Genomic DNA, 12829 nt, shown 5'->3' on the forward strand with positions numbered 1-12829 from the left:
GATGGTGAGGGCTGCATGTGGCCCATGTATGAGGTACTTTTGTCTTGTCCCCTTTCATGTAAAAACTGCTGTAGACTGGTCAATTTTGAAGTGTACGAGACTAGTGTTAATTATTGTGCGCATATAGTAGCCTTAAAGATTTGTAAGATTCTGACACTGATACATTTGGCCGCAGACCCCCATCTCAAATGAGTTTCCGTCAGGGACCCCACCATAAATTGTCTGTCTTTCTCACTGATCTACAAGCTCACATATTGTAACTTGACGTGACCTTGTATAATGGCTATTTTCGAATAGACAAAGCCCCTCTCTTTCAAGTCAAATAACCAAAGTATAACACATTAAGTGCTTAAAGTTACCTTATTTGACTGGGGAGACCCAGTTGGCACTTTGATAACTTACTACTCGTTTATGGTGTGTGGATAAACTCAGCATCCTAGCACATAGGCCTTTGTCATTCAAGTGTCATACACTATATACTCTAAGGTCATACAATGCATTTGAAGGCTGCTTAATACTGGCAATTTGGTTTTACTAGTAAAACACACAAGTAATCTACACCCACACAATACTGTATTTCCTTTGACCAATACAAACATATATCATGCAATCTGAGGATAAGTGTGCCTTTACCTATGCAGGCCCATGTACATTGGGAAAGTGAAGATTGTTCTCAATTGGCCATTCGTGAATAAATGTGAAATGACATGTGAAATGAACTGAAACGTCAGATGTATTACAATTAATAACACTTAGAGAGCAAAATAAACGACCACAAGTGTCCTCTCATAAGTCACTATGTCACAGGTCCATGGTTGTGTTTGCAGACACTGACATTTTTTGATTTTTAAATCAAACACATTGATACAGATGACTTATTTTACTTTTATAACATTGCCAGACATCTCACCTTGCTGTGCAGTGAATATTGCTCAGGAAATTGTATGTGAAACTATTTTAAAAGCCAAATGACAGAGGAAAGTTGATGAACAACTCCATGTACCTGTGTATATGTGATGTTTTAAACGTCTCATTACAAAACGCAGGAGGCCTCGGGGCTCCACATGGTTTAATTATAATGCTAAACTAGTCTGCTATATGCTCCATTTGTTGTTTTACTTTAATACTTAAATTTCTCTGTGTTTTATTTGGTTTTTAGTTGTAGAGAAAACACAAGTGTTCCACTATTCTGCAGCAGACAGAGCACTGACCTAGTGGCTTGAGTCTACAAGGTTCTCACACATCCTTTAAGTTCCACCCACTCCTCCTCTGCTTCATCATCACTCGGACTACGCAGAGATTTTAGTTCAGTACAACAGAAATACGAACTACAAGAGAATGGCAGAAGTCGCCCCAGCTCCAGCAGCCGCCTCCCCGGCTAAAGCCGCCAAGAAGAAGGCCGCCGCCAAACCCAAGATCGCCGCCGGTCCCAGCGCCCAGGACCTCATCGTTAAGGCTGTGACCGCTTCCAAGGAGAGGAGCGGTGTGTCTCTGGCCGCACTCAAGAAGGCTCTGGCCGCCGGTGGCTACGACGTGGAGAAGAAAAACAGCCGCGTCAAGGCTGCTGTGAAGAGCCTGGTAGCAAAGGGCACCCTGCTCCAGACCAAGGGTACAGGTGCTGCTGGATCCTTCAAACTCAACAAGAAGACCGAAGTGAAGGCAAAGAAACCCGCTAAGAAGGTAGCCAAACCCAAGAAGCCGGCAGCCAAGAAACCCGTCGCGGCTAAGAAATCCCCCAAGAAGGTTGCAGCCAAGAAGCCCGCAGCCGCTAAGAAATCCCCCAAGAAGGTGAAGAAGCCTGCCGCTGCAAAGAAAGCCGTAGCTAAGAGCCCCAAGAAGGCGACAAAGAGTCCCAAGAAGGTGACGAAGCCCGTCGCCGCTAAGAAGGCACCAGCAAAGAAAGTAGCAAAGCCCAAGGCCGCGAAACCCAAGAAGGCAGCCGCCAAGAAGAAATAAACATCCACATTCCACGCAACAGCATGTTTTAACCCACAAAGGCTCTTTTAAGAGCCACACACAACTTCATTTAAAGATAATTCCTCAATATAGTATAATGTAATGATAGTGTATTATTACACATGTACAATATATGATTAGGTTTATTTTTTTGGCTCAACTAGGCAATGTGGATATTATTTTGTCGTTCTCACTGCACGAAGAATGCAGTCTAATTATCTTTCGTTCTAACAGAATCAGAAGGCATAATCTATTGAAATTCATTATTTGCATTGCCAGACAGTGCAGAAAAAAGCTCCAATGAAAGCAAAACTACACTAAAATTCAACATCATTCAGTACATGATTGTATTCAGTTAAAGTAAAATTATTAAAATCAAACTGTATAGCCGGACTTAGTTATAAATGAGACATTAATTCGGCATATTACTTAATAGTAATTCGTTTTATAAAACAACGGAGCATAATCAAAAGCAGGCTTGTGTTCACCCGGGTGAAATGGAAGGCTCTTTATATGGAAATAGTGGGTGGCTCTTAAAAGAGCCTTTGTGGAGTTCGTTAACAGAATTAAGTATTTATTTCTTGGCGGCTTTCTCGGTCTTCTTGGGCAGCAGAACAGCCTGGATGTTGGGCAGCACACCGCCCTGAGCGATGGTCACTCCACCCAGCAGTTTGTTGAGCTCCTCGTCGTTGCGGACGGCCAGCTGGAGGTGACGGGGGATGATACGACTCTTCTTGTTGTCGCGGGCAGCGTTTCCAGCCAACTCCAGGATCTCAGCGGTCAGATACTCGAGGACAGCCGCCAGATAGACCGGGGCGCCGGCACCGACTCTCTGGGCATAGTTGCCTTTACGCAGCAGCCTGTGAACACGACCCACGGGGAACTGGAGCCCGGCACGGGACGAGCGGGTCTTAGCCTTCTGCCTGACCTTTCCTCCAGTCTTTCTTTTTTTTTTTATATAAGTATTTTATTAAATTTCCACAAAATTACAAGTCATACAGAAAATATGCTGCTTGTCATCATATAAATACATAGCATCAAATACATACATCATAATACATAATACATAACCTCAAATACATACATCATGATACATAATACATACATAAAAAAAGCACAGACACCTAGGCGCCAGGGAGCGCGAGCGAACAGCACCATGCTTTGATGCCATGTGTACTATCCGCAGCACCCCCTAACGCCCAAATGCCTGCACCTGCATGTGCTGTTCTGAGGGCCTCGCCACCCGCCAACAAATAGCACCATGCTTTGGTGCCATGTGTGCCTATCCGCTGGCATGCGACAAGACCCCCAGAGCCACACACTCAGCATGAGCATTTAAAAGTATAAAACATGTAGACGCAACCGGGAGTCACATCAGGATATTTCTATTTGTCTGGGCTGTTCTAGAATTACTACAGTGCCAAGGTGGGCCAGTTTAGGTGCGTGTGCAGTCTCTTCAGGTCTATTGTTTTTTTCCTTTTAAGTTCGGTTTTAATTTGTTTAAAAACAGTGTTCGCGTCAATTACCACGTTGTCCATTGCCATTTTGCACCGAGTCTTCCAAATCTTAAAAATGGTCATACAAATACAAACCCAAAATATATCATAATTTTCTTTTCCGCAGTTAAAAATACCGTACAAAATGTCTCTGTGGCATGGCACCCTCAAACCTATATCGTGCATCTTGCTCCAGATTGCTTTTGACCTATTGCAGTCTATGAGCAAGTGCCATATGGTCTCTAGTTCTTCACAGTCTGGCATGGGGCATTCTGTTGTGGTCACAAAACAACTCCATTTAACCACTGCTCTCGTTGGGAGTCTACCGTGGGCAGTTAGCCACATAACGTCCTGCATGTTTCCAGTGACGAGGCCGCTGTTAAAATTATTTACTAGGTTTTTACTTTCTTCAAGGGAGCAGTGTTTAAAATGCACCATACCTCCATATATCTTATTATTATTATCCTCCAGTCTTTCCTCGGCCACTCATTTTGATATAGCTTTATTTCTATAGTTGAATATAGAAGAAATGTGTTGGAGGAGAGGCGCGCGAGAACATTTATACCTTCAACAACACAGAGTATAGTACTTTCTGTATGTGCGGGTGGGTGCCCCACCAATCATAGAAACGGATGAGAGCGCGGGCTGAGTGTGTGTATGAGCTTCCAACCAATCAGTAGTAGTGACATGAACTGCTCCTCCCAAAAAGGAGGTTCTTGACCAGAGAGCAGCAGTTTGCGCCCTTTTTGTTACAACTAATTTATTAACTTTACAGAGATAGAAAATGACAAGAATCAACTGTTCCTGTCTGACCTCTCGTAATAATGACTGTCGTTGACTGTGTCTTTTAAGTAAGCATAGTTATACACCATATTATGTGGTAGTAATAATTTGTATGAAATCATACATTTAGCCTACATTTTTAGTGTCACATTGCATGCATTCCAGTTCCTATATTGAAGTTCAATGCACAGTTCTAGTCAACAATCAACACTTATGTGCAGCAAAGCACCGACATGTCCACATATTGGAAGTTTAACCACATGAATATGCTGTGTGACTATATCATGTGAATTCGATGTTAATTATTTTGTTACGATCCCTACTTTCGTATACACTAGTATAAAACATCCCTGTGTCATTTTGTCACAAGTAGAAATTTTATTTATTTGCTCCATATCATACAACAGAGCAAAGTATTTTCTTTGTTCTGTCCATTTATTACTTGGACTTTTGTAAGAGTTTCCTTCCAATCGGTGCCAGTGATGCATGGTACCTCCCCAAACAAGGAGGTCCCTCACCATTGACCAATCAGAGAACAAACGGCGTCTCAGAAATAAAATAAAAGCAGCAGTTTGCGCTGCAATAAGCATTCTATTCTCAACTTCTTTAGAAGAGAACACGATACAATGGCAAGAACCAAGCAGACTGCTCGTAAGTCCACCGGTGGCAAAGCTCCCAGGAAGCAGCTCGCCACCAAGGCAGCGCGTAAGAGCGCGCCGGCAACTGGTGGAGTGAAGAAGCCTCACCGCTACAGGCCCGGTACAGTGGCTCTGAGGGAGATCCGTCGTTACCAGAAATCTACCGAGCTGCTGATCCGCAAGCTGCCCTTCCAGCGCCTGGTGAGGGAGATCGCCCAGGACTTTAAGACTGATCTGCGCTTCCAGAGCTCCGCCGTCATGGCTCTCCAGGAGTCAGCCGAGGCTTATCTGGTCGGTCTGTTTGAGGACACCAACCTGTGCGCTATCCACGCCAAGAGGGTTACCATCATGCCCAAAGACATCCAGCTTGCCCGTCGTATCCGCGGAGAACGTGCTTAAACTAATTTGTCACTGCCACAACCCCAAAACGGCTCTTTTAAGAGCCACCAAATGCGTTATTTGGAGAGCAATTATTCCTTTATACACTGGAGTCATGCACAATATGACATAACTACTGAAATAAATATATTTGCTATAACCATCTGCGTAGGGACACAGCAGACACTTTCTTTTGTATTCTATAGTTTGTTCCATTTTAAGTACTTTTCTCTTTGAATCAGAAATATAACAATTAAATTGTGATCTTAATCACTCGGACATTCAGGAAGAGGCATTGGAAATGCAAGAAATTACCACACATAACTAAGTTAAGACATGACATGCTGAAGCAGCTTTATTTACTTATTCACTGCTATCATTTTAATGTTTTATGCCTTTGCTTTCCTTTTTTGTCTATTTCTCTGTAAAGTACATTGAGCTGCATTTCATCCTCATGAAAGGTGCTATACAAATATAGTTTTATTAAAGAAGTAATGGGTACAGTTTCAGTGCAGAAGAGAGAGTGTGTTTCAAGTGCTCAGTGATGTGCGCTTGCCTTGCATGTATTATTATGAAGTTATAGGGAGTTATATTATCCATGACTTGGCCTGTGGGCGATTCACACGTACAGCACCTATCCATTTAGGAAGGCCTGGGGGGAGATGAGTGTGGAAAATGACTTAAATCTGTCTGTTTTGCACTGTTCAGCAACACAGACATGACAATGATGCCATGGCAAAACTATTATAAATGGTGGTAGATGGTTGTGTTGACTTCAGTGTGAAGTGACTGATATTCACAGTTTGATGTAGGACACTTAAAGGACCACTTCACCACTTTTCAACCTATCTTCATATAATAGGTCCTCATTAATAATCATGATAAAATGGCACCATTTTTTTCTGCTCAGTCTGTGTCTCATAGGAGGGCTGTGGGCAGTTTAGAAACCGTCTTCCAGTTACATCATCATTAGACAGATGTTTTTTTAAACATTTCTATTTGTGTGACAAAATAACATATATAACACATGGGTGGATGTGGTGGTGTATAAGAATAACAATAAGTACATATCTCCTGTCTTCAATGTTGGACACTTCTGTGCCTTTGCTGCACAGAAGGGTTGATTGTGGAATGTGGACTAAACTAAATGTGCCTTGCACTTTTAAGGCCTATTCATAGTCTGGATTTTCTGTGGTGAGGTGACCACCGCTCCGGTGGTGAGTTGACCACCGGAGTTGAAATAAAAACAGAGAGAAGGGCTGGAGCGGTGGCGGTGGTTTGCTCTTCACCGCGGCTTGTGACGTCATGTTGTAAGCCATGGAACGTGAGTGACACTGTAGGCTAAAGGCTCATACATAGTCTGGATTTTCGGTGGTGGGGTAACCACCGAACTACAACATGGTGAAGAGAAAACCACCGCCACCGCTCCAGCCCTTCTCTGTTTTTACTCACCACCGCTCAACGTTATTTCAGCTCCGGTGGTCAGCTCACCACCGGAGCGGTGGTCACCTCACCACCGAAAATCCAGACTATGAATAGGCCTTAAATACATTGATTGCCTAGTGCTTCGAATTATTTACGACCACATCACACGTGTATATAATTATAAAGTGAGTTTATAAACTGATGCTTCTGATTTCAAAGTGGGCTGCTTTCTTCTTGCAACTGTTGGGTGAGGGTCTGAAACGCCGTCTCTGGTCAGGAACATCCTTCTTTGGGAGGAGCCGTTCAGCCACTAGGTCTGATTGGAGGGGAGCTCATACACACTCACTCTCATTCATTGGTGGGGCGCACAGCCGCACACAGAGATTAGTACTAGGCTGTGTTTGTTGAAGATATAAAAGCTCTCGCGCGCCTCTGTTTCCTCACATTTCTCTGAGATATTACTTCCGAAATTAAATGTCATCATGAGTGGAAGAGGGAAGACTGGAGGAAAGGCCAGGGCGAAGGCTAAGACCCGCTCATCCCGTGCCGGGCTCCAGTTCCCCGTGGGTCGTGTCCACAGACTTCTGCGTAAAGGCAACTATGCCCAGAGAGTCGGCGCCGGAGCTCCAGTGTACCTCGCTGCGGTTCTCGAGTATCTCACCGCTGAGATCCTGGAGTTGGCTGGAAACGCTGCTCGTGACAACAAGAAGACTCGTATCATCCCCCGTCATCTCCAGCTGGCCGTCCGCAACGACGAGGAGCTCAACAAACTGCTGGGTGGAGTGACCATCGCTCAGGGCGGTGTGCTGCCCAACATCCAGGCTGTTCTGCTGCCCAAGAAGACCGAGAAAGCCTCCAAGAAATAGATCAGCTTCGACCGAACAAACCCAAAAAAGGCTCTTTTAAGAGCCACCCAATCCTTCTAATATAAAGAGTAATTTCCAATCTAAGTTTAGTATTATCACACCCGTGTGAAGTGAAGTGAGGGGTGCTCTAATTGTGCTCCATCCAATGGCATATAATTGTGTTAGAACAAAATAGCCGATTTCCTCGGCTACATTATGTAAATTATCCATTGTCACTGGCATTTCATTTGTCAGGACAAGAATCTACACTAAAAGCTGAGGGTAAAAATACATGGTATAAAAGTCAGGTTTGTGTTTTGATTTCGCATTGATCCTGTGCCATGCTTACTACTGTATGAGATGATACACGTCTAAGTACTTCAATGCAGGTTGTCTTGCTATACGACACCCACATTTCCCTGAGTAGTTGAATGCAGTCTGAGTCAACTCAATCACTATGATAGAATACAGCTGCAGTTATATTTACCGGTAATCATGTATTCACAACTTGAAACACCTTTTAATACAATTAAGATTTTAACTGCATACACATCGTTAGTGTAGTGGAGCTAATGCAATATGATTCTAGATTTTCACAAGCTTGGTCATACTAACCTGGACATCATTTACAGCAGTCATTTTGTCTTATGAATTAAACTGCCCAATACTTTACCTTATTTGCAATTAGTCTTCGCAGTCGCACTGTTATTCACACTAATGTCATATGACTGACCTGGACAAAACTGGTTTAGCTGCGGACAGTCTGTAATGGCCACCTTTTGGCCATTTGCTTAAATTATTTGGATAAACTCTTGGAAAAGATGCGTTCTCTTTTTTAGATGTAGGCCTACTCATTTTGATTGCTCTGTGTGATACAAACTGGACAGTGCCATATGGGCCATATGAATGATCTTCTCGGATTAGTATCAAATAGACTGACTACAGTAATTGGACTGTGTATTCCAACTGGATTTAAATTGGAGCGTCGAATAGAGCTATTCATTACATGTGTTTGACTATATTATAGCGGGACAATAGATGAGGCAGGCGGGAGAACATTATTCAGAAACAAAGACAGTGTTGAGACACCTCCCTCTGTGGGTCACATGAGCAGTGACAGCAGAAGCCAATCAGATGCTGGAAGTAGCACACTTCATTTGCGTTGGCTTTGTATAAATACTGGTGCAACGTCGAGAAATACTGACTTCTTTTCTTCAACCCACTGAGAGAGAACCATGCCTGAAGTAGCGAAACCAGCGCCCAAGAAGGGCTCTAAGAAAGCCGTCACCAAGACCGCAGCAAAGGGCGGCAAGAAGCGCAGAAAGTCCAGGAAGGAGAGTTATGCCATCTACGTATACAAGGTCCTGAAGCAGGTCCACCCTGACACCGGTATCTCTTCCAAGGCCATGGGCATCATGAACTCCTTCGTCAACGACATCTTTGAGCGCATCGCCGGTGAAGCCTCCAAACTGGCTCACTACAACAAGCGCCGCACCATCTCATCCAGGGAGATTCAGACCGCCGTCCGCCTGCTGCTCCCTGGTGAGCTGGCCAAGCACGCCGTGTCTGAAGGCACCAAGGCTGTGACAAAGTACACCAGCTCCAAGTAAACTATTCTGCTCTAAACACAACGGTCCTTTTAAGGACCACCCATCTTTTCCAACAAAGAGTATCCAAATCCTAGAAACAAATTTCTAAGACTGCGTTAAATCTGGTCAGTCATCGTAAGACTATGTGAGTAAGTGTGCTCCGATGACATGTACTTGTGACCAGGGCACTAAGGCCCGGACACAGAACACCAGACTACGCCACTTTGGGAGTTTCACCCAGAGAATATATGATAACACATAATATATACACTTGAATACCCAACAGGTTTACATAAGGAGCAGAGACGCGTGTTTCCAGTACAAAAATGTAATAATTTATTTAGGCTCAAAGCAGAATACTTGAATCACTTAAAACTACAGGTATACAACCTATTTAAAAAAGGGATGACGACAACATATCAGAAACTAGGTTAAAATGTCAGTTATGCTAACTTACCACAATACCAGTAGCCAGGGGGAACAAAAGGTGTCCTTGCTGACAGGGGAAAGGCAGGGAGTGAGGGGAGAGGTTTGCAACACCACCAAAGAGCGCACGCACACAAGCCATTCGCACTGCAAGACAAAGGGATAAAGTTAGATACACACACACACAACACTGATTTCACAAACCATGCACTAAACTAGTTAAAACCCCAAGACAGCCTATACCACGTTACCCACCACCTGTCGGGACTACAACTCTAGCCCACCCATACTACTGCTACTACTGGCACAGTCAGAGGCAAATATACTTTATATTCAAAACCTATAATTTTGCATCAATTCAATAGTGAGCTGGTTTGCACAAAATAAACTAAAACAGATAACCAAATAAGGACAAAAACAGCTCCTCCTAATAAAACAAAAAGACAATATATTAATAGACATAATTACAAATTAAAATACAAGTACAATATGCAGAGGCAGCCCTTTACCTCCGAGCTAAGAATACCACAATTGGCAATGAGAGGCCATGCTGTCATCAGCGCTCGGTCCCTGGAGCATGCCACCGAACCAACTGGGGCTGGAAAAGCGCTGCATAAATATATACGAGGACATGGCGTGGAGAAGCCACGCAGTCAGTAGCCTACTCCTACGTAGCTGGTCCATGGGGCAGCAAGCCTCTAAACGATCAGGAGCCAACAAACAGTCATACGAAGCTATGGTATAGCCTACAACAGGTGGGGGGAAACAAAGCAGCCTATCCCAGATGCATGTAAAATAAGAAACACTTAGATTTTGCTCATAACTTTACAATTACAAAAACACATGTAGACCTGACATACCGTCAATGACATTCTCTTGAACATACAACCCCAACACACCACCAGGCAAACAACAATCCAGCCAGCTACTCTGATAGCTGAGTGTGGCTCCCTCTTATTCAGTTTACAGCCAGGTGTCTCAGCTGTCCTGAATATGGGTAATTGGGGTGTCACATGGTAAATTGTAAATGGTGCATTTATATAGCGCTTTTATCCAAGGCGCTTTACATAGATTGTGCATTGCACATTCACCCATTCTCGCACACTTTCATACACCGATGGTGGCGGAAACCATGCAAGGCACCAGTCAGCACATCAGGAGCAATTAGGGGTTCAGTGTCTTGCTCAAGGACACTTCGACACTAACTCTGGGGGAGCCCGGATTCGAACTGACAACCTTGCGGTTGCCATCCAGTCACTCTACCCCTGAGCCACATGATTGGAAAAGCTCAACCCACTACACTTGCAATAAATTAATACAAAAGTTGACTCCTGTAAATGGGATGTAATTTATGTACTATAAGCTTGTGAAAATGTAGACCTTTGTATAATCAGTACTATCACTGTTTTCAAGTTGTAAATAAATGACATGTTCAGCACCTGTATTCTATAGCGATTTAAGCTCAAGCTGATATAGACACAGCAACGGTGCTCCGAAGTCCTGGCGTAACTCGCTCATCCCTTCGATTCCCCTGCTTCGCAGAAGTAATTTCTCTATGGAGAATAACATGGGCTCATCTTAAAATCGTTTCATATAAGTGTTGTGGTCCAAAAATAAACAAGCTGTCTCTGCTTTATTGTCAGGGAGGTGTCTCTGTATCGTTTGCAACAGTCAGTCACTCATATGATAGTCTGTTTCTAGCGAAAATGTAACTAATTCAGTAGCAGTAACATTAGCGTTTTCTCTCAGTCAGTTGATTCTTCATATCCATATGAGTGAAACGGCCGGGGTGACATGTTTATTTTTCAAAACACAGTTCTTATATGAGGCAATCTAAAATCCCCCTGTAGGGATTATAATGCAAATAAAAAGTACACAAACCTGTTTATTTGCGCCCTCTACCGATATTGACGTCACACTTCGGTGCTCTATTGTGACAGATTTAGACCATGGTATGGGGAAATGTGGGTGTCATAGCAGCCAGCAAAAGCATGGCACACAAGATCAACGCTAAATCAAAGCACAATAATAAAATGCTGCAAGGTCTGACTGCCTGTTTGCACATGTTCATTTCATTGGAACTTAAACGGACCACTTCACCACTTTTCAACCTATCTTCATATAATTTGTGCTCACTAATGATCATGATAAAGTACCATTTTGTTTTCCTTCTGTGTCTCATAGGAGGACTGTGTTATTATATTAAACAGAGTTATAACTAATAAAATGTCCAGAAAACAACAAAAAAAACGGTTGAGAAATGACAGTTACCGTGTGGGGGTCCCTCTACTGTACCCTCCACTGTACTGTAACTACTGTACAGGCACACCCAAAATCACCATATACACAGTTAATATGTGCGTGTGTTTGTGTGTGTGTGTTAGGGCCGATTCATACTCCTATTTTAGAGCAGAATAAAAGTCGGTTCGGCTCTGTAGAGCCTACAATTTGACGTCATTTGAGGTTCTGGGGGGCGGGTACCCTCCTAAAGTCGTCTCTTCAGTGCTACTGAAAATTTCTGACGAGCCAAAATCATTTCGGCACTACAGCGCCGAAACAGCGGTAAAACTAGAAAAAGTGCCCTTCTGGGCAAAGGTCTCCACCAGGATGAGCAGATGTGAAGAATTCCAGGCAAAGGTTTTTCCTTGGCCTCTAGGGAGTTGGCATACAAAGTTATCCATAGATCCGTGCAGTTAGAGGTAAAAAGACTTTTCGGCCAGTTATAGCGCCACCTTGATTAAAACATGTGGGAATGTGGGTGCACAATTTCACGGAAATGGACACTGCGTTGAGGAGTTGTGGCGATTTGTACAAAGCGGGCTACTCCTGAAAACTGTAGGAGCCAATCGTGGCCAATCAGGATGGAATATGAGAAATCAAACAAACCTGTCTTGATCACATGACTATGGAGATCATGTGTACCGATTTGCGTGAAATTTGGATAAAATCTGAAGGAGTAATAATAGAAAATGTGTTTTACATATGTGGGCCTCCTGGTGGCGCTATAAAGAGCAGATGTGAAAAATTCCAGGCAAAGGTTTTTCCTTGGCCTCTAGGGAGTTGGCATACAAAGTTATCCACAGATCCGTGCAGTTAGAGGCAAAAACACTTTTCGGCCAGTTATAGCGCCACCTTGAGGCTGAGTTGAAATTGTTCATGTGGCATTTCGTCCTCGGCCTAGTGGGAATGTGGGTGCACAATTTCACGGAAATCACGCGATGTGTTCATGATTTGCAGCATTTTGTTTGAAACTGAGCACTCCTGTGAACTTTGGAAGCCAATCTTAACCAATC

The 12829-nt window shown here is 43.5% G+C and overlaps 5 protein-coding genes across 5 annotated transcripts; 4 read left to right on the forward strand and 1 right to left on the reverse strand.

Moving 5' to 3' along the window:
- Positions 1-1338: 1338 nt before the first annotated feature.
- Positions 1339-1956, forward strand: LOC310869388 (histone H1-like; the record flags this gene model as incomplete). Its single annotated transcript, XM_083780110.1, has 1 exon — positions 1339-1956. The coding sequence occupies one exon, from the start codon at positions 1339-1341 to the stop codon at positions 1954-1956; it is 618 nt and encodes a 205-aa protein (XP_083636236.1).
- Positions 1957-2530: 574 nt separating this feature from the next.
- On the reverse strand, positions 2531-3127 carry LOC310868564 (histone H2A-like; the record flags this gene model as incomplete). Its single annotated transcript, XM_083779021.1, has 2 exons — positions 2531-2900; positions 3081-3127. 2 exons carry the CDS (start codon positions 3125-3127, stop codon positions 2531-2533), a joined length of 417 nt encoding a protein of 138 aa, XP_083635147.1.
- Positions 3128-4861: 1734 nt separating this feature from the next.
- Positions 4862-5509, forward strand: LOC310869393 (histone H3.2; the record flags this gene model as incomplete). Its single annotated transcript, XM_083780115.1, has 1 exon — positions 4862-5509. The coding sequence occupies one exon, from the start codon at positions 4862-4864 to the stop codon at positions 5270-5272; it is 411 nt and encodes a 136-aa protein (XP_083636241.1). The 3' UTR covers positions 5273-5509.
- Positions 5510-7158: 1649 nt separating this feature from the next.
- LOC310869397 (histone H2A-like) lies at positions 7159-7542 on the forward strand (the record flags this gene model as incomplete). The annotated part of the gene is made up of 1 exon (XM_083780119.1): positions 7159-7542. The coding sequence occupies one exon, from the start codon at positions 7159-7161 to the stop codon at positions 7540-7542; it is 384 nt and encodes a 127-aa protein (XP_083636245.1).
- Positions 7543-8756: 1214 nt separating this feature from the next.
- LOC310869402 (histone H2B-like) lies at positions 8757-9131 on the forward strand (the record flags this gene model as incomplete). The annotated part of the gene is made up of 1 exon (XM_083780124.1): positions 8757-9131. The coding sequence occupies one exon, from the start codon at positions 8757-8759 to the stop codon at positions 9129-9131; it is 375 nt and encodes a 124-aa protein (XP_083636250.1).
- Between the last annotated feature and the right edge of the window lie 3698 nt (positions 9132-12829).

This window comes from Protomyctophum parallelum (assembly GCF_964188405.1).
Source record: "Protomyctophum parallelum genome assembly, chromosome: 13".
Classification (NCBI taxonomy): Eukaryota; Metazoa; Chordata; class Actinopteri; order Myctophiformes; family Myctophidae; genus Protomyctophum; species Protomyctophum parallelum.